The sequence below is a fragment of the Magnolia sinica genome, chromosome 2, assembly GCF_029962835.1.
Source record: "Magnolia sinica isolate HGM2019 chromosome 2, MsV1, whole genome shotgun sequence".
Taxonomy (NCBI): Eukaryota; Viridiplantae; Streptophyta; class Magnoliopsida; order Magnoliales; family Magnoliaceae; genus Magnolia; species Magnolia sinica.
In genome coordinates, this window is record NC_080574.1 from 75506870 (window position 1) to 75532168 (window position 25299).

At 41.2% G+C, this 25299-nt stretch overlaps 1 protein-coding gene across 3 annotated transcripts in view; it reads left to right on the forward strand.

Moving 5' to 3' along the window:
- LOC131237201 (phospholipase D delta-like) overlaps positions 1-25299 on the forward strand; it is an 89963-nt gene that overhangs the window by 16156 nt on the left and 48508 nt on the right. For all 3 annotated transcript variants that reach the window (XM_058234874.1, XM_058234875.1, XM_058234873.1), the window contains 4 exons: positions 2848-3129; positions 3224-3292; positions 3477-3624; positions 19880-20028. In XM_058234874.1, coding sequence (XP_058090857.1) covers positions 2848-3129; positions 3224-3292; positions 3477-3624; positions 19880-20028 — 648 coding nt within the window. The remainder of the gene's footprint in view (positions 1-2847; positions 3130-3223; positions 3293-3476; positions 3625-19879; positions 20029-25299) is intronic.

The following is a 25299-nucleotide window of genomic DNA, read 5'->3' on the forward strand; positions in this document are numbered from 1 at the left end:
ACGATTCTTCTTTTTCTTTGGTAGAAGCTAGTGGTGCAACCCTAAGTGTCGGCTTGACACAACCTTTGTTGGAGTCCACTAGATGTCTCTTTCGCTTGCGCTTTTGTGGGTGCCAACTTGTCTGTTGTAACTATAAAGTTCTTCGTGGATCCTGAAACATTTGTCCTATTTTCCGTGCTCAATCATCTTTTACAAAGGTGTTTCAATTTTGAGAGTTGAGACCTATTTGCATATCTATCAATGTGACTGCCACTATTAGCGATTTCATTAATTTATCTACTAGTAAATTCAAGTTAGGTCCAACATCAATGCACCGAGCACTTCAGATGTCAACTTTTTCTTTGACTTTGTGGATCTCTTCATCCTTTTCAAAATTTCTACTTTATTTTTAGGTTCTTTGTTATGTTCTAACAATTAAAGGATTTGATCATTGGTGTCTTCATAAGCCGAAGCTACCCACTATTGGTTAGGACCTTGGTGGGGACCTTCCCCTACGTGTTAACATGTTCCAACTTCAGTCTCTGGATTATCTCAACACCAGAGCTCCCTTAATTATTGAGATTGCCCACTGCATGCGTGAGTTGATCTACTTGCTCTATAAGTGCGTGGATCAATTAGATTACTTGAACAAACTTTTCTTGTGTCCCTCCCTCCGAAGTCACTAGGAGATGATGTAGAGCCGATAGTTCCCCAACAATAACTCGCTCTGATACCAAAATTGTGTAACCCAGTTATCGAGTCAATAAGATATCGACACCCGAATTATTAAAAAAAATGCACGAGAGCGCACCCACAAGAACTTTTGAGTAGAGAGGGAGAAATACTTTATTGATATCAAACTTCTTGCAATACTTGAAAATCCCCCAATTGAGAGATTGACTTCAAATCGATGTAATCTATCTAAGATGGTAAAAGCCTAATAAGAAAATTTAGGAAATAATCCTCCAAATCTTCAATCACATCTTCAAATTAGCTCCTATACATCTTCCCATATTTTCAATTTCATCTTTAAATCTGCCCCCATATTTTTCACACATTAAATTGCAAATCTTGATATTTAGGCATCAAATCCAGTGTTTCAAATAGCGCCCGTAGCGTATGCTGTGTAGCGTAGCATGGTTGTAGCGCTACGTAGCGTCCTAAATAGTGTAAATCCCCTGTAGCGTACGCTATGTAGCGTACGTAGCGTAAGCTACAATGTATTTTTTACTATTTTATTTTTTATATTACTTTTTTCATGTTTTCTTTGTATCTAATGTTGAGGAATGTGACACTTGTATTGTACTTGATACTTTTAACCTATGTGATTTTTATTTCTTTTCATAATTGTGACTTATGGTTTCAATTAGATATTATTAATTAAAGTGGTTTGCTTAGAAAATTGTTGATGTGATAATTATTTGATTTGGCTTATATACGTGGATTGGCTTTTGATAAATGATAACTAATAAATCATTTGAACATGCTTATAATTGATAAAATGAATCATCTTTTAGGCATTTATATATTTTTCTTTTCCTTTTTTCCACTATTTATTATATTTGTCCTATTTTTAAATTAAAAAATAGAAGTATTGTGTAGCTTACACTACACGCTAAAGAGGGCTGAGCGCCATGCATCACGCTACCGCTATTTAAAACACTGATCAAATCTATAAATAAATAGTCCAAAATCAGCAAATGTTGGGCCCTACTGGGTCGTGGGCCTGCATCACACACGTAGAGGTTATCTATGTTATTCCATACCAGTCATTGCATCAGAACAATCAAACGAAGTTCCGTTTATCCACCATATTTGGATTCCATCAATTGGGTACAATCAGTTGTAATCTTTTTTAAAAAAAGGAACAAATATTAGTGATGGGAGGATAATAGGGAAAATATACAAAATCAATATTTAATAGGGCACACCTGTGTATTGAGTCAAAACATTGACTTTCCATTGATTTTGACAGTGTGGCTTGTGTGTTGCCTGGCCATTGACCATACCAGCCTGATTTTCATGCCAAGTGATTGTCATTGTGTAGCCCAGCTTTTTGCACCTCTTGGAATTCAACATAAGTGACACTTTGGCAGGAGGGACGGGGCTGTATTTGAATGGTTACAGACAATGCCCATGTCATTGTTTTTCCTTCACAATGGGTATCGTATTTTATCATGTCTATGTTTCAATTTATATGTATAATCTGTTCTCATGCTCTATTGATGCTGCAAATGTGCCATATCTGAGTACCAAAGCATGTAATTACATATAAAGAATACATTAGGAAAAAATTAATTTTGAAAATTATTTTTAAAAAAACAGATGAGCAAGATAGGAAATGAAAAAAATAAGTTGCAGATACTATGCTTATAACAAAATGATATAGTTGGTCTAATGGTATATAAAAATAAACATTAAGGCAGCACAGATGGTTTTCCATGTCATGCATCCAAAATCCTAGGTGTATTGTACGTGGAGAGTTGTGCATTGCCTGACATTGGATAACTGGCTCAGCCAACATCAAAGTTGTACGCCATTATATCAAAGCTGTATATGAAGTGCCAGTCTAGGTTGCCCTAATATCTACACTAGTAGTCTCCCTCATCTTATGTGTGTCTGACCAATCTGCACCTTCACAGCATGCCACGGATACTTCTTGTCACCCGGTACTGATACCTTGCAACTCAACAGCCGTATCGTACCTCTTTTTGCAAAAATACATGATCATCCAGGTCTATGTCTCATGGTGGTGCTTGAGAAGCCAATCCAGTGCTGAATAGTTTTAAACACTTGATATTCTGAAGCTGTTCATGTGATGCCAAGTACTCTTATCAGCTCCATTTTCTTCTATGATTATGTGTTTAGACAGAAGGCAAAGGCCCAAGACAACCATGGCATGATTTACACTGTAAAATTGAAGGGCCTGCTGCATATGATGTGCTTAAAAACTTCGAGCAACGGTGGAGAAAAGCAACAAAATGGTGGGAATTTGGACGGTGTTTTAAAAAAGAACGTCATTGGCATGACGATGCCTTGATAAAGCTAGAACGTATCTCATGGATACTCAGTCCTTCCCCAACTGTACCAGATAATCATCCTAGCCTGTGGGTTTCCAATGAGCAGGATCCTGAAAACTGGCATGTGCAGGTTAGAGTATGCTTTTGCACCAGAGTGCAACTTGCTTTATTTGATTATATTGCGTACTGTTCTTGAATCTGATTGGGTTTCTCTTACTTTTTAGATTTTTCGATCTATCGACTCTGGATCAGTAACAGGATTTCCAAAGAGCACTACAGAAGCTGAGGCTCAGGTTTATAAATTGAAAAAGTTTTGTTTCTTAGATTGACTTAGTTCATTTATTCATGCCATGTTGTGCATCTAGAATTATCCATGCTCACATTCATGTTGAATTTGTGTTCGATTTCTGCGGTAAACATGCATAAATATTTTCAGGAGATCTAAATCAATTTTTTTGTAACAATTTTCTATTGCAGAATCTTGTTTGCAGAAAGAACCTGGTAATAGATAAGAGCATACACATGGCATATGTAAAGGCAATCAGATCTGCCCAACGCTTCATATATATTGAAAATCAGTATTTTCTTGGTTCTTCATATGGGTGGCCATCTTACAAAAATGCAGGTCAAGGATAATTGTCTTCTGTATCTGTATTCTGTACACACACACACACACACACACACACACACACACACACACACACACAGACACACACACACAGAGAGAGAGAGAGAGAGAGAGAGAGAGAGAGAGAGAGAGAGAGAGAGAGAGAGATATTTGTTTATTCTGTAAAGAATTCTTTTCATTTGGAATTTTTCTTCATTGCTAAAACTCATAATTTGACTATTGTCCCGTAACAACTGTACTAAAAATTTCATCTATGGGCTTGATAAGGATGCTTTCCGTATTCCAAGGAATTAAATGAATCTATGGGAAATCACATAAATAAAGGAAGAAAAGGAGAGAGAAACAAGAGAGTGGATGAGAGGAAAAGGATGAAGAGGCATGGAATAGGTCCCTATTGAAGCCCAAACTTTTTTTATTAGTTGAGTACTTGCAGCTGGGTATTCAATGCCAGATCCAACAAAAGGGAAAGCGTAGTTCAGAGAGTGGGGCAAATCCTAGAAGCTTCCATCTCCAGGTTAGGGGAATAACACATTGACAAAATACCTTTATTACAAAGAATCAACTAGCTGTTGTCCACAATCTGATCCTGACATAGACCCTTTGCCAGCATTTTTCGGTTCAGATCATCCCCCTTCTTCTCCTATGATCTTGCCACGTGTTTCTAATCCAGACCCTTCCACACGTTTCTAGCTCAGCCGAGACACGCGTCCAGAATGAGTTCCCCCTCAAGGCATCTGCCGCAGTTGCTGGAGAGACTTCGCCGAGGGAAGTTGGCACCTATCTTCCTTTGGCAGCGAAAACTGCCATCCCCTGCTATGTGGAGAAAGGAGAGTCCCTTCCGGAGTCTTTGAGGACGCTCCTCCACAGGAGCGTGATACGCTTTTGTCAGCTAATCCAGAAACCGAAGTCGTGCCCCATTTAATGCTTCCTTTGTCGAAGCCAGGTAGATGGTGACACAACCTGCCACCGCCATCCCCCAAGCCGTCCATCTCTTCTTTTTATGACACGAATATCTACGTCAACGATTTAGACACCTGAAGTTACGTGTCCTCATTGTGTGGTTGCTTTATGCAGTCTTTAGATACAAGTGTCGATCATCCTCTCACCCATGCTGACACCTCTCCATCCATCTAACTCTGATCCCTTACGAGGCAATTGGCCTTCTTGAGCCCCGATTTTGATGTTATGTCAAAAGATATTTCTTTCCAAGGCACGTAGTTTGGCTCAGTTGACCTTTTCGTTAGCTATAGACGAGTGCGTTGATTTCATTGTACTCTCTCACTCTCTCACCTTGCGACGTGGAAAGCCTAACTTTGTGTGTTTCTTAAGGACCGTTGATGGGGACATCACGTGCACACGCGCACGCATGCCGCCCCCTATGGACGTACGGAAGGAGAGGGAGGGCCCCACCGTCGATCTGGCTCGATGACGACGTTCAGAGAGGGCCTCCTAGTTAGAAGACGGAGTTTTGGTTTATTAGAGTGGGCCCGATAATTAAGTAAAGCCCATCATAGGATCTCATGATTGGGGCCCACTAGTCGGATTGATTTCATATTTTAGGTTTTGATTATTTATATTATTTAGAATATCATGAACGCTTTAGATTTCTTTAATTAGTTTTTATTTTGGTTTACTTCATCGCTAAGTAATAGGTTGCGCACATGGTGCGAGTTTTGGGGTATAGAGTTTTCTTATAAGCACCTCTTGTAGTTCTTTTGATTCATTGAAATTGAATAAAAAAATTCCTGCGTGTTTTTTCTCTCTGAGTTTGAGTTGTGGAAAAAATTCAAGTGGGTGCAAAGCCCTCCCTTTTTGAAGGGTTAACTACCGCGGTGCGAAGCCATGTCTATCCCAATCTGCCCCCATCTCATATCATCCACATTTCTCACATTCTACGATCATCCTAGCATCAAATCTGTCTGTTTTGCAGCCGTTCATCTTCGTACAGCCAGTTTCCAGAATCTAGCCTTGCAGGAGGGCCGAAACTTCGATGGAGCACTGTGCCCCAACTGCACGTCGGAACGCCACAAGATTTGGAAGGTTTGTAGTCCCCCCTGGTCGATCAGAGCCTAGAAGGCTGTTTTGGGATTCAAGCCTCCAGCGCAAGTGCGGCTAGCCTCCTGCGCACGTGCATCAGGCCCGGGCCGCGGTCCACACGCGGGAGCGGTCGCTTGGTTCAAGTTTTCTTCCTATTTTTTCCCTTTTACATTAGTTTTTCATAACCCTAACGCTAGATTGTATTATCCCTAACTTATTTGCCCCTTTTCTCACCCTAGGGTTCCTTGAATTGAAATTGGGGAATCCCTTGGATTAGGGACTGATTGTTGTGCATGTATGACTGAATTCTATATTCCTTTGAGCATCGTTTGGTCCATAATTTTATTGATCCAGTCATAACCTGTGTAGGCCTGGACTCGTGCAGATTCTCCTTTACTTGAATGTTTGAGCTTTTGTGTGGGATGTGGAATTATTATGTGATTGTTCTAAATTAGTATGATCTAAGCCTGAAATCTTGTATGTCATATTTAAATTTCATGTCCTGCATCAAATTTGGTATCAGAGCTTAGGGTTCTTATAGGGGAATGCATTACATGTTAGGGTTAGTTTGTTCGAGTCCATGCATCTAGTTCATCACATGTAGCTGTTAGAAGTCCGTAGTCCTTGATATTAGTTGCTGAAATTTCTGTTAGCAGGAAGTTAGCAATTCACATGCTGTAAGTTTCTGTTATTCCCTTATTTCGACAACTATGTTGCTGGATTTTAGTAGCACTGCGTAGTTTCCCTCATATAGAGTCTCATAGGATCATTTAGTCCTATTTAGTTGCATATAGTTGTCATAAAAAGTCCTTAGGTGGAGTTAGCAAGTGTATGCCCACACGTATGGGTCATGGTTTTGGCTTGCACCCTACACTAAACATGAAGCAACTGCTAGAGTCATTAAACAAACTGTCCTAGCAGATCGAGTCTTTGGGTAAGCGCTGGGAACAACATATAGACCAACGCTTTGATCAATTTGATATGCGCATTACCCAACTAAAGGCCTCCGCTGGGACAAACCCTACCATTGGGGTGGATGTCTAATCTCAGGCAGGTGGCCAGGAGGGTAGACCAATGAATGGAGTTGGCCAAGAAATTAGTTATGGGCGTGCACCCGTGTACCCACCCCATGAGGGACATCAAGACCACTATTTTGAGGGGTACAACATGTGCGGCCTTGTGGCTGGAGAGAGTGCACAAGAGGCTAGTGTAAACTTACCCACTAAGGCCATTCTGGTAGCGGATGAGTTTCGTGATGTCTGTCCTGATGATCTACTGGATGAGTTTCTCCCTAGGAGGGATATAGAGCACACCAGAACATGGGACACCGTAATACCTACAGCCGAGTTTGCGTTTAATAGTTCCGTCGATGGGTCCACAGGTCTCAGTCCTTATGAAGTCGTTACTAGTTATAAACCTGAGAAACCTATTGATTTTGTCCTTATGTCAGTCCCATAGGCTGTCAGAGCCTGCAGAGTCTTTTGTGCATCACATTCATTCATGACATCAAGAAATCAGGTAGAAGATCACTATTAGTAATGAATATTACAAATTTTCTACAGACCTACAAAATGTTTCAAGGAATTCAATGTAAGGGACTCTGTTATGGTCCGCATTAGGCCTAGCGGTATCCTTCGGTGGCCATTCATAAGTTACACGTGCGTAGCATTGGACCCTTCAAAATTATAAACGAAACGGTCTCAATGCGTATGTGGCAAATCTTTCACCTTTCATGGGAATTAGTTCCACATTCAATGTGGAAGATCTAGTTGCATTTCAAGGGGCCATTGATGCATTGTCCAGCCTTTTGCCTAACCATCCTGATTCCCTAGACCTTTCCCTTGATCCATGCCCCCTCTCGACCCATCTTCCCAGCCTCTACCTCCCATACCTACCATTCCCGACCCATTTTCTCAGCCTTTGTGTCCCATACCTACCCGTCCCGGCCTATTTTCCCGACCTCTACCTCCCATACCTACTCTTCCTGACCTTTCTTCCCAGCCTCTATCTCCCATACCTAGCCTTCACACACCTAGAAAGGAAATAGAGGATATCCTGGACCATCAGATAGTTTTAACGTCGGATGGCGGGTTTCAGAAGTACCTGGTTAAACGGAAGTCACGCCTAGCTTCAGACAGCACGTGACTCATTGAGGAGGAGCTTCAGATACTTGATCCTGACATCCTAGAGCGGTTCAGGAGTTTTATTTCGCTAGTGGTGAAATCTTCGCAACCGGGGAGAATTGATGGGGACATCACGCGCACACACGCATGCACGCTGCCCCCCCCGCACGTACGGAAGGAGAGGGAGGGCCCTACAGTCGATCTGGCTCTATGACGACGTCCAGGGAGGGCCTCCTAGTTAGAAGACGGAGTTTTGGTTCATTAGAGTGAGCCCGATAATCAAGTAAAGCTTATCATTGGATTTCATGATCGGGGCCTACTAGTCGGATTGATTTCATATTTTAGGTTTTGATTATTTAAAATATCATGAACACTTTAGATTTCTTTGATTAGTTTTTATTTTGGTTTACTTCATCCCCAAGTAATAGGTTGCGTTTTGGGGTATAGAGTTTTCTTATAAATAGGCACCCCTTGTAGTTCTTTTGATTCATTAAAGTTGAATAAAAAAATTCCTGCCTGTTTTTTCTGCTCTCTTAGTTTTTGAGTTGTGGAAAAAATTCAAGTGGGTGCGACGCCCTCCCTTTTCGAAGGGCTAACTACCACGGTGCGAAGCCACGTCTATCCCAATCCGCCCCCATCTCATATCATCCATATTTCTCACATTCTACGATCATCCTCGCATCAAATCCGTCTGTTTTGGAGCCGTTCATCTTCCTGCAGCCAGTTTCTAGAATCTGGCCTTGCAGGAGGGCCGAAACTTCGACGGAGCACTGCGCCCCGACCGCACGTCGGAACGCCACAAGATTTGCAGGGTTTGTAGTCCCCCCTTGTCGACCAGAGCCTAGAAGGCTGTTTTGGGATTCGAGCCCCCAGTGCACGTGCAACTAGCCTCCTGCGCACGTGCGTTAGGCCCGGGCCGCGGTCCGCACGTGAGAGCTGTTGTTTGGTTCAGGTTTTCTTCATATTTTTCCTTTTTACACTAGTTTTTCATGACCCTAACCCTAGATTGTATTATCCCTAACTTATTTGCCCCTTTTCTCACCCTAGGGTTCCTTGGATTGAAATTGGGGAATCCCTTGGATTAGGGATTGATTGCTGTGCATGTGTGGCTGAATTCTATTTCCCTTTGAGCATCGTTTGGTCCATAATTTTATTGATCCAGTCCTAACCTGTGTAGGCCTGGACTCGTGCAGATTCCCCTTTACTTGAATGTTTGAGCTTTTGGGTTGGATGTGGAATTATTATGTGATTGTTCTGAATTAGTATGATCTAAGCCTGAAATCTTGCATGTCATATTTAAATTTCATGTCCTGCATCAACCGTGTGAGTACTCCCTCTTCCTCCTTGCAACTCCTACATTCCCCAAGACTTTCTTATCTCTCATCCCTCGCATCCTATCCTAGTAGAGTTCCCTTTAGTTTCTTCTATTCCCCTCTCTTAGCATCTTTAGTCTCCCCTTTCTTTGGACATCCACTCCTTTCCTACTTCATTCCGCCATCTCCCTGCCTCCATCCCCTCCTCCTCTCTTCCCCTTTTGAAAGTCCTAGAGTGGGTTCCCGTGTTTGCTAATCACGGGCTTGTTCTCTTCTTTCGCCCCCCTTTTCATTCTTTCCCTCTTCTTCCAGATGATTTTTCCTCCTTTAATCTAGATTCAAGGACCCCCATAGGATTAAAGAGGCATTTATAGAATTTGGGAGAACAATGGGAATGTCTTTTGGGGAAAGGAGGAAAAAATTTTTTTGCCAAAAAAATATGAAAAAATATGGATTAAATCCAGAATATTCTAAGCATTCCAAATATGCATTCATTTATAAATTGGCACATGTTTATGGTGGTGTAACGGTCCACTCTTTGGTGAGAAGTTGTATCGGACTGTCTGATGAATTTATGAACCAGATAACCTGAATTTGATCATATATTTAATTTTCTAACTATCTACTATCAATGATAGATATATTAGAATGAATGTAAAATGAAAATATCTTACATCAGGTGTTTGCAATTATTTTTGAGGAATTTCTCGAACATACCTGTGGTCCTGTGCAGTGTGGTGCACCATGCACGTGACTGTGATAGTGTAATTCCTGTCTATGACCTGTCATCCTCAAGTCAAGAATATTAAAAAAAATAATTAGTAGTGTCTGATATACTCCCCTGCAACTTGATTAAGGATTACTTGATTGGTTGTCAGGGGAGCTATTTTAAATACAAGTTCGGCAGTGTCAAGTGTGTGCATGGCTTCTTGCAATAATACTGTTGTGAGCTGTCTGCTGCAACAAATACTTACCTTAACACAAATATATACTCACAAGTCACAATCACAAGTCACCACCAAAATGAAAATCTGCTTTTTTGTGGTTGCTCGACCTCCACATCATCGTCATCGTCACCATCAGGCTGAGGCTGTCCGATAGGTGTAGGTGCTACATATCCATAATATCCAGTGCCAGAAGGAAATACTAGATCAACGAAACTAGAGGATGACTGATCCTGACTAGGCAACGACTCTGACCCGGAATAAGGATATCTACCAGTGCCCGTCGAATAGCCATACTGGTGCCCATACTCAGGCTGTTGAGAATCTTGAGATTGAGAGTGCGTCTGCTGTGATGAGTAACTTGGATTTGGATCTGGATATCTATAATCATATGGATATTGATCGAGAGGGCTACTCCAACATGAATGTGATGGAACAGGCTCAGTATAACCATCATAATTCAATTCACCATAAGAATATCCATCATAATAACCAAGACCATGAGCCTGCTGATGTTCCGAACCTCCCGGACCCGGTGCACCACTAGATATACCCACCTCTTGCTGGCTGTATCGTGACTCGGTACACTGATAAGTCCGACCTCGTGTACCACCTCGTCGATGTTCATCGACATCGTGATCTGTAGACGGCTGTATAGGGCGCTGAGCAACACCAGGGGCAAGGGGGTCATCGTCATCATCCGACACGGTCACGCTACCACTGCTCGTACTCTTTTGTTGATCTTGAGCTGTATCCGTATGTGGCATAAACGCTGCCCCTCTTGCTGGGTCCAACACATCTGCACGACTCTCTTGTTGCGCTCTGCGTATTTTTAGGTCATCAATTTCCAATTCTTCACTATCCTCTTCAATTTGCTTTTCTCTTATTTCCAACCAAGGTAGAAGTGGGTCATCCTCATCATAAATATTGTCCAAGTTTATTGGACAGTAGTCTCCGTCATCGACAGCTGTAATGATCCTATGATGTCGTCGCATTCTTAGTTTTATATTGTAGTGCATGAAGACAAGTCTATCTAATGTTCTAGTCTGCAATCTATTCCTATTCTTTGAATGAATAAGCGCAAAACAACTCCAATTCCTTTCGCAGCTAGATGAAGATGTTGTCTGGCTTAAAACTTTTACTGCAATTTTTTGGAGAGCCTTCGTACTCTCTCCGAAATTAATCCACCATTTGGCCGGTTGCAATCTAGATATTGCATGCTGTGCAAGAGCATCTCCAAAGCTACCAAGGCGATTTCCAAATGTATCTAATTCATTTAATGCCTTTATTTGCAGATCTAAGTCAGGCTCTAATCTCTTTATCACATTTTTTAGCCCGACACGAACTTCATCATCCGCAACAAATGATTGGGCATATCTATACCTAGGATTTAGGTAGTAACCTACTGCATGAAGATCGTGATGGAGTTGGTTTGTCCATCTCTTGTCGATCATCTTCCAATAAGTCTGCCAACTTCTACAATCACGTTGAATTGCAAGCTTTACCTTATCCATGGCATCATATATGAAGCCCATGGTAGGTGCTTCATCGGATTCAACAAGAAGGAGTACCCTCATTAGTGGCTCCATCACCTTTAGGATCGCCTTGACCTTCTTCCAATATTTGTTGTCCCGTATGGTGTTCACAACTTCGACCGGTATTCCTGATGTCTTCTTCCCATGTTTTGTGTTGAGCCATTCTCGGGAAGCGAACATCTCACTCAACTCTTCTCTATGCTGGAATAAACTCTCTAATGCTATAAAGTTTGTTGCGAATCTAGTCGCCGCAGGCCTCAACAACTCTCGTCCTTTCGTAAACTTTCTCATTATTGCAACTACTTGATTATGGTTGTAAATAAACGTCGTCACTTCCCTTGCCCTTTCGACCATTTCCTTAACATTCTTCTTCTTCCCAATATCTTCCAATATAAGATCAATACAATGGGCAGCACATGGTGACCAAAAAAGATGTTTTCTCTTATCCATCAACATATGTCCTGCAAGCTTATATGTTGCTTCATTATCTGTCATAATCTGCACGGTAGTATCCTCTCCAATCTCGTCCACAACTTTATCCATTAGTTCATTAATATAAGTAGAATTTTTGGTTGCCTCCTGAGGCATCAATTGACTTGTGGTATATAGTTCCTAAGTGGCGGTACACTATGAAGTTGATCATGCTGCGTCTGGTTGGGCCAGTCCAACCATCATACATGATCGTGCATCCTCTGACTTTCCATACAGGTTTAAAGATACCCACGTATGCTTTCACATCCGCATACTCTGCATCTGTCCATTTCCCCCTAATCTCCTTAGCCGTGGGAGCTTTTATTCCTTCACCTGCTTCTGCTGCTGCATCAATTACCACCTGCCAATATGGAGAATTGGCTGCGTTAGGAGGTATGTTGGCATGTATAAATAACTTTGCTGCTGCTCTACCTAATTTCTCAACGGCAGTTCTACTCCATATTTGTTTTATCTTCTTTTGTTTAGTTGATTCTTTCCTAAATAGGATTGGATCAATAGAGGGTCTCCTAGGCTCATTTACTTCTTCATCCAAACGTATAGGAGCATCATGTGAAGATGTCTGTCGTCGGCTCCCAAACATACGTCGTAACCCACCAAACCTACCCCCACCCCCACTTGCAGAAGTAATCCTACTCCCACTGCACCCCCTGTCACTCCCACTCCCCGCCCCTGTATCACGCACTGACCCATGCGTGCCAAACATGCGGCGACGTTCTTCCTCTTCACGAGCTAGACGCAAGCTCTCTCTCCTAGCTATAGTAAGTTCTCAATCTGAATCTTCGTCAGAATCAATAGTATCTTCATCACGAATGCCCATATATTCAGGACCAAACACTTCCTGTCGAGCTGCATCCAAAATATCATCTTTCTTCTTTTGTACAGCAGCACGTTTACCCTTCGACTCATCCAGACTAGCTTGCATTAAAAGCATTATCTCTTTCGGTACTCTACTACATGGCGCAACTTGACCCTTTCGATGTGCCAAATGTTGTTTGAGACGGGTAATTCCACCAGTCACTAGTCTATCACAATACTTGCACTTCATTTGGTGCCTAGTACCACCAACCCTGTCACAATGTTGCCATCCAATATCATCACTTACTTGTTGTTGGCCAGATCCAGACATTTCTTTAGGCTTAGGTAGACACTAGATAATTAGATTTGAGTATGAGTGTATGACCTATGTTAATAAAGATGATTTTATATTCTAACTAAACCCTAAGAAGCTCCAAGGCAAAACTTGTCCAATATAAGCAAATAAAAACATAAAGTCACTAATTCGAAAATAGAAAAAAATTATAAAATGACACCCCAAATCTGTAAAATACACATTAACATGTTCTACTATGATTAACATATCACATGGCATGATTAAAACAGTAAAACAATCATTAAAAAATTATTTTTTAAATTTAAAAAAGAAGGGCCATAATTAATGCGTAAATAGAAAAAAATATTAAAAAATTATAAAATGGCACCCCAAATCTGTAAAATGCACATTAACATATTCTACCATGATTAACACATCATATGGCATGATTAAAACAGTAATACAACCATTAAAAATTGATTTTTCGAATTTTAAAAAAAGGGGGCAAAATTCATGCGTAAATAGAAAAAAATATTTAAAAAATATAAAATGGGACCCCAAATCTGTAAAATGCACATTAACATGTTCTACTATGATTAACACATCATATGGAGTGATTAAAACAGCAAAACAATCATTAAAAATTGATTTTTCGAATTTTAAAAAAAAGGGGCAAAATTCATGCGTAAATAGAAAAAATATTTACAAAATATAAAATGGGACCCCAAATCTGTAAAATGCACATTAACATGTTCTACTATGATTAACACATCATATGGAGTGATTAAAACAGCAAAACAATCATTAAAAATTGATTTTTTGAATTTTAAAAAAAGGGGCAAAATTCATGCGTAAATAGAAAAAAATATTTAAAAATATAAAATGGGTCCCCAAATCTGTAAAATGCACATTAACATGTTCTACTATGATTAACACATCATATGGAGTGATTAAAACAGCAAAACAATCATTAAAAATTGATTTTTTGAATTTTAAAAAAAAGGGGCAAAATTCATGCGTAAATAGAAAAAAATATTAAAAAAATATTAAATGGCACCCCAAATCTGTAAAATGGATATTAACATGTTCTACCATGATTAACACATCATATGAGATAATTAAAACAACAAAACATATTAAAAAAAGTATAAATACCTATTTTTGACAAATTTATGAAAAATGGCCCACCAAGCTTTGATTCAACAAAATCCGCCAATATAATGTGTTTTTTCCTCAAATATCCAGCCAAGGTTGGTCGAAATTAGCAGTAGAAGGAGTGAGAAGGAGTTTGGAAGCAAGAAGTTTCGAAAAAACATAAAAAACGGACCTTAAAATGCAAAAAAAAATGGCCGTTTTTCGACTGTTACGGGTGACCGTTACGCCCGTATCGGCCGATACGGGTACAAAAACTGGAATCGGCCGTTTCGGCCCCGAATCGGGTAACGGTGCGTACCGTTACCATTACGTATCGGCCGTATCGGCCGGTACGTAACCGATTTGGCATTCCTTGCCTCTCCTAGTTGGGGTATTAACTCAATCTTATCTAGATTCAAGGACCCCCATAGGATTAAAGAGGCATTTATAGAATTTGGGAGAACAATGAGAATGTCTTTTGGGGATAAGGATGAATATTATATTATTCTTTTCCAATTCATTAAGGAAAATGGTACTCGTGTAGCTTTGACTATCAGAAAGGCTCCTAAATCTCCTAGAGGGTGGAGGGACCTAGCCTGTCTTGAGTCCTCAATCCACTAAGAGGCAGGTTCTAATTCAAATCCTCGAAAAAAGGTAGAAGGGGTGCACTATTTTGCTAATGAAGATCATCTTCTGGAACGTTCGTGACCTTGGTTGTGGGAGAAAAAAACCCTTGTCAAGGACATCCTTCGCAAATTCAAAGCGCAAATCATAACGATATATGAAACAAAGCTTCAATCTATAAGCCGCCCTGACCTTGATGTTATATGGGGAGTTTTGTCATACGGATTGGGTCTCTCTTGCCACAGAAGGCTCTTCAAGGGGGATCAGTGGCCTAGGATTCCAACTCCTGGGTTGAGGACTCCCTGGTAGTAGCCTTCTTGGTCTCCGTGGTTTTTAAAAAATCCTTCTATGGATCTTTTCTTCTATTTACGACCCTTGCAATGCCTCCTTGAGACACCTTCTTTGGGACGACCTCAATGTGATTAGGCATAAATGGTCCCTTGGTGTCTCAAAGGAGACTTCAATGTCAATCATTTCTCTTAAAAAATAAAAAATAAAAATCAAGTGGTAGTCGTATTACCAGAAGTTTGAAGATGTTCTTAGATTGCGTAGGCATAAATGGTCCCTTCCCTGGTGTCTCAGAGGAGACTTCAATGTCAATCATTTCTCTTTTAAAAAATCAAGTGGTAGTCGTATTACCAAAAGTATGAAGATGTTCTCAGATTGGGTGGGTGGTAATGACATTATTGGCCTTCCCCTCTTGGAGTGAAGTTCACCAGTCTCTCCGGATTGGCTAGAAGCCTTCCCTGTGGTCTCTCAGTGTGGTCTCCCCCGCCTTGTTTCAGACCACTGTCCCATCTTACTGGACTCTATGGAGGAGAGCTTGGGTCCTAAGCCCTTTGTATTTGAGCTATAGTCCCTTGAAGTGGAAGGTTTTCCCTCCCTGGATTCTAACTAGTGGTCAATGGTCATCGTTCTTGGTATTGGGTAGCACGGGTTTCGTCTGAAGTTGAAAGCCTAGAATTCTAAAACTTAACCTCATTAATTGGCGGAAGGAGACTCAAGATGATCTCGAGGCAGCAACAACAAGCTCCCTCTCAACTATTCAGCTTTTAGATGTGTAGGAAGAAATTGGGTCCCCTATCTAATGAGGACAACTCTTAGGGACTCTCTCCGGGCTTATTATTGTAGAATAGTTCAACCAGAAGAGATTACGTGGAGTTGGAGGTCAGACGCTCTTTGGCTTAAAGTCAAGGACAAGAATACTCACTACTTCCACTCAATTGCAAATGCGAGATCTCGTTCTAACAAGATATTAGTGTTTCAGTAAATGGTTCTAAAATTGAGGACAAGCAGCAAGCGTATGACCACATAGTTTCCTTCTACTCTAACTTGCTTTCCGCTAAAAGCTGGTTGAGGCCTAGGTTGGACAATCTGGACTCTCCCTAGATCTCTGCCATGGAAGCTTATGCTCTCAAAGATCCTTTCTTTTCGATGAAGAAATCAAAGCGACTACTTTTTTCCTTGGCAAGGACAAGTCCCCAAGTCTGTGGGATTCCTTTAGCTTTCTTTCAATTCCTTCGGGACATTTTGAAAAAGGACTTGGTAGATTTCCTTATGGAAAATTTCTCCTCGGGCAACTTCTCTTGTGCCATGGGACTTTTCTTTCGTTGTCGTGCTTCCCAAGATTGATAGAGCGGCAAAGCTCAAGGATTTTCTTCCCACCCTATACGATCCTGGGGAAAATTATAGCTTCCGGACTAGGGCTTGTTCTCTTTAAGCTTATCTCTGAAGCTCAATGGGACTTTTTGGCTGATAGGGAAACCCTTGACTGTGCTCTATTAGCTTATGAATGTATTGACTCCCACTATAGAGAAGGAAAGAGTGGCTTAGTCTGTAAGCTAGACATAGAAAAAACCTTTGATCATGTTGATTGAGATTATTTAGATTATATTCTGGGTTGTCTTGGCTTTGGCTTGAGATGTCGTAGTTGGATTCAAACTTGCATTTCCTCGCCTTATCTATGCTTGTTAATGGTTCCTCCAAAAGCTTTTTCCCACCTCCAGGGACCTCAGGAAGGGAGAACTGCTTTCACCTTTCCTCTTCATGATTGCTTCCAAAGGTCTTAGTCGAATGTTGAGGAAAGGAGAATTGATTGGTCTATTCGGTGGCTTCAAAATGGCTCCTTCTAGCCCTTTTGTCACCCATATTCAATTTGTAGATGATATGCTTCTGTTTTGAGAAGCTTCTGAAGCCGCTATTGATAACTTGAGAAAAGTTCTTTTCATTGTTTTGAGGCCATCTCAGATCTCAAGATTAATCTCCTCAAAAGCGAAAGGCTACACACTAACCTCTTCGCTTCTTGTTTCTCTAGGCTTGTGGACATGTTCGGTTGTAAGGCTACATAATTCCTATCTTTATAACTTAGTCTCCTCTTTTGCATTGGTAAGCCCGCCAATCATCTTTATGACATGGTCATTGAGAGAGGAGTGGAAATGATCCCCTTGGAAAAGTCGCTATATGTCCCTTAGGGGATGTCTTACCCTTATCAAAGCGGCTCTGTCTAATCTCCCCACTCATTTCTCTCTCTCTCTCTCTCTCTCTCTCTCTCTCTCTATCATTGCCTAAGGAGAGATTTTGGAATGGAAACTTTGATAGTCACATGTTTCATTTGCTCAGTTGGTATGTGGTTTGTAAGCTCTATTTGAGGGGGGCATCAGTTTTCTAGTAGATGTTAACTAAGCTCTTCAAAATACATGGTTCTCACGCTTTGGCATAGAGGTGGGTAAGTGGTGAAGAGAAATTATAGCTTGCAAATATGGTTCTGATGAGGAGGGTGGTTTTCTAAATCCTCCTCCCTCTACAAAATGTCGACAGTTTGGAAAGTCATTGCTGCCATTAAGCCTCTCTTTTCTCGGAAGGGATCTCTTTTGTCTTGGTAGATGGGAGTCAAATCAGATTTTGGTTAGACTGGTAGATATTAGATAGACCCTCTTGCTTCTGTCTTCCCCATTTTGGCCAAGGCATGCAATTTTGCTGGCATGGAGGTGGTGTTGGTAAAGAATTTAAAGCTCTTTGGTGTTTGGTTGTGCTGGTGACTCGTTGGGCCTTATGGAGAGAATGGAACAAGCGCTGCTTCCGAGACATCTCTCCGACAACTAGGGTGTCGGATCTGATACTTCGGACTTGGGAGACTAGTCTCTTGGTCAGACCATAGTCTCATTTCTTCCCTCCTTGGTTAGTTATGGTGTTGGTTTGCTTTGTTAGCTTTGGGTGTTCTTTTTGTCTTGAGTTGTATAGTTGGTATTGTAGGTTTTCTTTTATTATGTTTCCCTTTGTTTTTGGGTTGTGTTTGTGTTTGTTTTTGTTTTTTTTTTTTTTTGCATCGGCTTTGTTTTGTATCTTGGGTTGCCTTTGGCTCCCTTTATATATATATATATATAGAGAGAGAGAGAGAGAGAGAGAGAGAGAGAGAGAGGAATGCTCACCTGCGCACCTTCTTACGTGAGCACCCGTGCGCACCTTTGTACTCATGTCATGGACATGGAATCTGAACGGTCCGCGTGATTCGGCGCCCCTTGAAACTCCATGGGCCCAACTTTCAGCCTGATACAAAACTCTAATGGGCCATGGCAAAAGGAAATAGTTTCCTCACTTGATTTGCATTTCTCTTTGCCATGGCCCTCTAGAGTTTTGGATTGGGTTGAAAGTTGGGCTCATAAAGTTTCAAGGGGTGCCACATCAAGTGGACGTTCAGATTCTGTGTCCATGATACGTGTGCAAAGGTGCACACGGGTGCTCACGTAAGAAGGTGCGCAGGTGAGCATTCCTCTCTCTCTCTCTCTCTCTCTCTCTCTCTCTCTCTACAGTCTACACACACATACACACCCAACTTTCAACCCGATCCAAAACTCTGGTGGGCCGTAGCAAAGAGAGAGGCAAATCAAAGGACTGAAACTGTTTCCTTTTGCCATGGCCCACCGCAGTTTTGGATCAGGGTAAAAGTTGGGCCCTGGGGGTTTGATGGGGTGTTGCATCGCGTGGACCGTTCAGATTTTGGGTTCATATCAGGTGAGATGAGTTCTCAAAAAGTCTTCACTGAGTTCTTGTGATAGATATCCACGGTGCCTAGCTTGCCAAGCATCTTATATAATCGTGCATTTCCTACTGCTTTATTCAACATATCTCCTAGTTGCTCTTAAGCCTTCACAAATGGAAATTTTTCTAGAGGTGACTTTTTCTCTAGTGAAATGGCAATCAACTTCAATGCTTTTTTTCTCTAGTGAAATGGTGATCAACCTCAATGCCTATCATGTTAAACTGGATTATGAGCTATATTGACAGCCAGTTTGTTGTCACAATATGAATTAATTGGGCCTTGCACAGGAAGACCCAGTTCTCACATCAATATTTTCAACCATAATAGCTTTCATGCCCCAGTTCCATAGACATGTACTCTGCTTCCACACTAGATCTTGTGATAACAGATCAAGTTTTGTTACCTCACTAAAGGCTTGCTTGTCCTCTGGGGTGTGCATTTATTAGTTGGGCTGTGGGTTAGAACTAGGTGGGACTGTTTGGCATGTGATTGTTGGCCTTTTCTGGGGCCAGTTCCAGAGCTTGGGTGAAAGAGGAAGGTTGATGTCTGATTGTAACTTTTGCCAATTCACCATTTAAAAGCTGAACCCAGTTTCTGGGGAAAAGGTTGAGATGATGATGATGATGCAATTACCATCCTATGGTTTTTTTCCACAAGGCATAGTTCATCCTACAATGACTTTTGGAATTCCCACTTTCCTTCAGTTATACCTTCCCACTTCATGTGCATATTTGAATTTAATCTAGAGTAGTTGCACATCTTATGTTATTCCATGCATTCATAGCTTTTGTAGTGCCAAGTCTTATGCTTTTCCTGTCATTATCACAAACTGACATAACTGTGTTTCTTGCTCTTTCTATGTTTTACTTCTTTTTTTTTTTTGCCCTTTGTTCTAAAGTTCAGCTTTGTTGGTATGAGCAGGTGCCGATAATCTGGTCCCAATGGAATTGGCCTTAAAGATTGCTAGTAAAATTAGAGCAGAGGAGAGATTTGCAGTGTACATTGTCATTCCGATGTGGCCTGAAGGTGTTCCTACGAGTGCAGCTGTGCAAGAAATCCTTTTTTGGCAGGTGTTATTTTCTTACTAATTTTTGAACTGCCTGAATTGTACAAGTTTAAAACATTTCAAGAGGGGTGCTAGTTTTATATTGGATGATTGAATTATTAAAAATTGTAAATTCACATCTAATGTTCATTTGTTGAGCCTCTCAACTAGTATTTGACATAAGAACCCAGGTATGGCTCCTTACTAGAGTAGGATTCCTACTCATCCTCTGTTCACTCCCCAAGTATAGGGTTGTGATGTAGTAATAAACTCGGTGAGACCGAGGTCGAATCCCAAGGGACTGATACCTGTACGTAATCTGAAACTAGGTAAAAATAGAACTAGCCTAAGATGAAATCTAAATCAAATATAAATTGATGAATAATGGTGAGAGATTAATGTAAAACTTAAGAGAAATCAGAGATAAGAACCTAGGGATTCAGAGGATCCACTTGTAGAGATCAGGGAGATCTTATGCCTGCTTCAAAAATCATGGAAATTAAACTGAACTTCCTCTGATATAATTTTAAAGAGATGAAAAGTATATGAATTAGAATGGATTCCATCACCAAACCATGCCCAGGAGACAAAGCAAACAACAGAATTAAACTAATTACCAACCAATCAACATGCTATGAAGGTTAGAAAGGGTACCGTCATCCGACCATGCCCAGGAAACGATGGTGAACAATAGGGCTTCCTGACGTCATAAACATAAAAAGGAAAGGAACATGCTCAAAGCTATCGCAGACCCATTGTAATTTTAGTCATAACAGACCATTAAAAACTAAAAACATTCCCTTAATTAAACTAAAATCAACATCAGTTCAGTCTAAACAAAAGGCACAAGCAAATATTTCTCCCATCACGCTACAAGCTTCTCCTCTTAGCCCTAGCTAAGAGGTTTAGCCCAACATGATTGGACTAGATCTCACAAAAATAATAATAAAAAAAAAACAAATAAAAACTCTAAAAACAATACTCTCTCTGTCTCTTACGTCCAACTTCTCACCCGTGGATTTGTGCTTCACCCCCTGCCTTAAGCTCCCCTCTTCTCTTTATAACACAAACAAGTCGGTCGGTGAGAACTCCGCATAGAGAGGCGGTGGAGATGGCGTCTTCTTTACACACAGCAGGTGCGGACGTTTTACACATCAGCAACACAAGATACGTGCGCTGGTGCGTCATAGGGCCCATAATTGCAGTCGATGGAAAAATCTACTCCGTCCATTGGATGCGGCTCGAAAATCCAGTCAGATATGTTGATTTTGGCTCCAATTTGGTGTGGCCCACGGACTCTTCCTTGGTGACGTCTACCTGGCATTTGAACGGTTGAAAACCAATCGCCATTGTCTTTTTCAAGCCCGTCACCTAGGCGTGAATGAGATGGAATGAGGGAATCTCTTGGACGGTCTGGATCTAACCGTTGACGCACGGTGATGGCCCACAAGATTCGTCCGCAGGCTCTGTTGCGAAACAGAGCCTGCGCATACAGCGCTGTGATGGCTGGTGGGTCCCAGATTGACGTCAGGAGGAAAATCCACGCCGCCCAGTGTATTTCCCTTTAAAAAAACATGTAGACTTGATCGGTTTTGGATCCAAACCGTGGTGCCCCATGATATTTTCATTCCGCCGTCCATCTTGATGTTGAATGGATATTTCTTGTGATCGGGTGCATGGGACCAAAAGGTCACCTTGGTGAGGGTCCAGCCTTCCCTATGGACGCAATAGACGGTCCAGATTCTGCAAAAGGATGACGAGTGGGGCCCACTAGTGAAAAAACGGACAGACAATGGCAGGATGCTGTGTCCTTTTTTGCTTTGGAGAAGATGGAGTCGGTCAGCGTGTGCTGACTTTGAGAATTTTAGTGCACGGCTAGTGCACTTGTCTACCGTGCACACGTGATGTACATGAGGTCCTTTTAAGATGTTTGTGAGAAATCCGCTCTGTCCATCTGTATTCTCATCTCATTTAACGCATTGATACCAATTTTAAAGCATATCCAGATAGCAGGTGGGCCCAAAATCAGAGTTTTAGGGGCTGATCTATCCATTGAGCCACTTCCACAGGGATAGAACGGATGAAATTCGACGTGTACGGTTAATTTATGGTCATCAGGCCATGTATGGAGTTTCAAACTGAACGGATGGTGGGAACCCTGTGATCTTGCATTCTGGACGTCTTTCAGGCCACTTGAGCTTCAGTTTCTCGATTTTCTCAGATATCTGGCGTGCAAATCCGTCGATCTTGGTCTTCCAGGGTCTGTCTCATGCTTTGGTGAATTCGGAGCGTCATTCCATGCATTTAGCACCCTTTTTCAGTCCAGGCTCTTAAAGTCACCTTGCAACACAAACACAAGTAAATCGGGCTGTTAAACAGTATCCTGTTCATAAATCCAGGCAATAACTGGGTCTGATATGCAATATTTGACCCTCAACACAACCCCTAACCAGCATTTTGCTAGTCCCGAGCAAGGTATGCGAAAAATAAGTTGAGAATTACAGGACAATTTCTATAAACTCGAGTGATTTTTGAAAAATAATCCAGGTATTAGAATTCTAAGATTCATGAATGTTGGGTATTACTTCCTCCTGGACTCAGGCGCATGATAAACTTCATAATTAAGATCAAAGTATTAACACTTTTAATTAGAAAAATTCTAAACATTGAGTTCCATGGGTGTATAGTGCAACCTCGACTCATCACAATTAAAGAGATCCAATTGTCAATTTCCATGATATATTGATGATTGAATGAGCATTCAGGACAACCAAACTTAAACCAGAACTTTCCTTACCACTTTTCTTTTTATTTTTCCAACTTTTGATTTTTTTTCCATCGATGAGCAGGGGAATCGAATCCTCTCCTATAAGGAGCAAACCTATGGTGAAGACCGTACACCCAACCTGTCCCGAATATCAATCTTATGGACTTGAGTTCGCATCTATAGGGAGCAAACCTATAGTGACGACCATTCGCCCAATCCCCCCCCACCTTCTTTTTTTTTTTTTGAACATAATGGACAAATTCCTCAGGTTAGTTCCTTCCATGCTTAATAGTCACCCAGTTATCCCTTCAATATCGAACCGGAACCTTAATGTGCAAGCGAGATGTGTCTTGTGAAATCATGACTCAATCAATGTTTACAAGTTCTAATTCTGGATTAACAATTCAAACTTAATTGTGAAATCTGACAGATACTGAATCCAAAAGTCATAAGTTACCAACATCACGTATCTTGAATTTTTAAGTGCCCTAGATGGCCGTCAAAATCACTTCAAATTCACAAGCATTTTTGCTCAAGACCAAGAAAACACTGATTAGGAAACCTAATCTCCTACCCCCAACCTAAAACCTACATTGTCCGCAATGTAAAGGAAGTTAGCATGCTGTGCACATGGGACCGTGAAAGTAAAAGAAGAGTGATGGAAAGATAGTACCTGGATGAAAGAATCACGAGGCTTTCCAAAGATATCAGAGCAGGTTAGCCCAAGAGAGAAACCACAAAAGCAAACTATCCTAAAACAATGTAGAAAGCAAAGTAACTTAAAACAGCATAAAGCAAACTACCCTAGTCCTATAAAAACAGAAAACCTACATATATCTCCATCAGACTAGGAGATCAATCCTGGTAAACAGGATCAGTCAGAGGTATGGACATGTCCTCTGAATCAAATTTCTCGACAAATGGCTTTAAGCGATGTCCATTTACTTTAAACTCCTTGCCATTGTCAGGATCTCTTATCTCAATGGCCCCATGAGGATACGCAGTGACCACAATGTAAGGGCCAGTCCAACGAGATCGAAGCTTACCTGGAAAGAGATGTAATCGAGAATTATACAAAAGGACTTTTTAACCAAGTGTGAATGGTTTCCATAGAATACGTTGGTCATGAAACGCCTTCATTTTGTCCTTATAAATTCTCGAGTTCTCGTATGCATCGTTTCGGATTTCTTCGAGTTCATTCAACTGAAGTTTGCGTAGCGAGCCAGCGTTATCCAGATTGAAATTCAATTTTTTGATTGCCCAGTAAGCTCTATGTTCCAACTCCACAGGCAAGTGGCAAGCCTTCCCGAAGACAAGTCTAAAGGGTGACATTCCAATAGGAGTTTTAAACGCAGTACGGTAAGCCCATAAGGCATCAATCAATCGGATTGACCAATCCTTACGGTCAGGGTTAACCGTTTTCTCCAAAATGTGTTTGATCTCCCTCTTGGAAATCTCAACTTGCCCACTTGTTTGTGGGTGATATGGGGTGCTCACCTTATGAGAGATATCATATTTCTTCATTAAACTCTCGAATGGCCTATTACAAAAGTGGGAGCCTCCATCACTAATGATAGCTCGAGGCGTTCCGAATCGGGAAAGGATGTTCTCTTTTAGGAATTTAATGACCGTATGATGGTCATTATTCCGACACGGAATCGCTTTAACCCATTTAGTGACATAGTCTACAGCGAGCAAAATATATAGATTTCCAAAAGATTGGGGAATGGCCCCATGAAATCAATGCCCTAGCAATCAAATGCCTTGATGATAAGAATGAGATTTAAGGGCATCATATTTCGACGAGACAACGCTCCCCATTTCTGACAACGCTCACAAGCTTTGCAAAACTCATGAGTGTCCCTGAACATAGTGGGCCAGTAAAAGCCACACTGCAAAATCTTGGTTGTGGTCTTTTTGGCAGAAAAGTGACCACCACAGGCCTGTGAATGACAGAAAGAGATGACACTCTGATGCTCAACGTCTGGCACACATCTCCTTAAGATTTGGTCTGGGCAATATTTAAATAAATATGGATTGTCCCAGAAAAAGTTGCGTACCTTGATAAAGAATTTCTTCTTATCTTGCGCAGTCCAATGTGTAGGTATGGAACCTGTGGCAAGATAATTAGCAATATTAGCGAACCAAAGTGAATGGGAGACTCTGAACGGTTGTTCATCAGGGAACATATCATTGATATGGGTCGCCTCAAGGGAATCAGAGGTATTAAGGCGAGAAAGGTGATCGGCCACTACATTCTCTACTCCCTTTTTATCTTTAATTTCCAAATCAAATTCTTGGAGTAGAAGGATCCATCTTATCAGGCGGAGCTTAGAATCATTTTTAGAAAGAAGATACTTGAGTGCCGTATGATCTGTGTAGATAATGATCTTAGATCCGATCAGGTAGGACCTAAATTTGTCCAAGGCGAACACTACGGCTAAGAGTTCCTTTTCCGTAGTCGAGTAGTTCACTTGGGCAGGATTTAGAGTCCTACTCGCATAATGAATGACGTAAGGTTTCTTATCC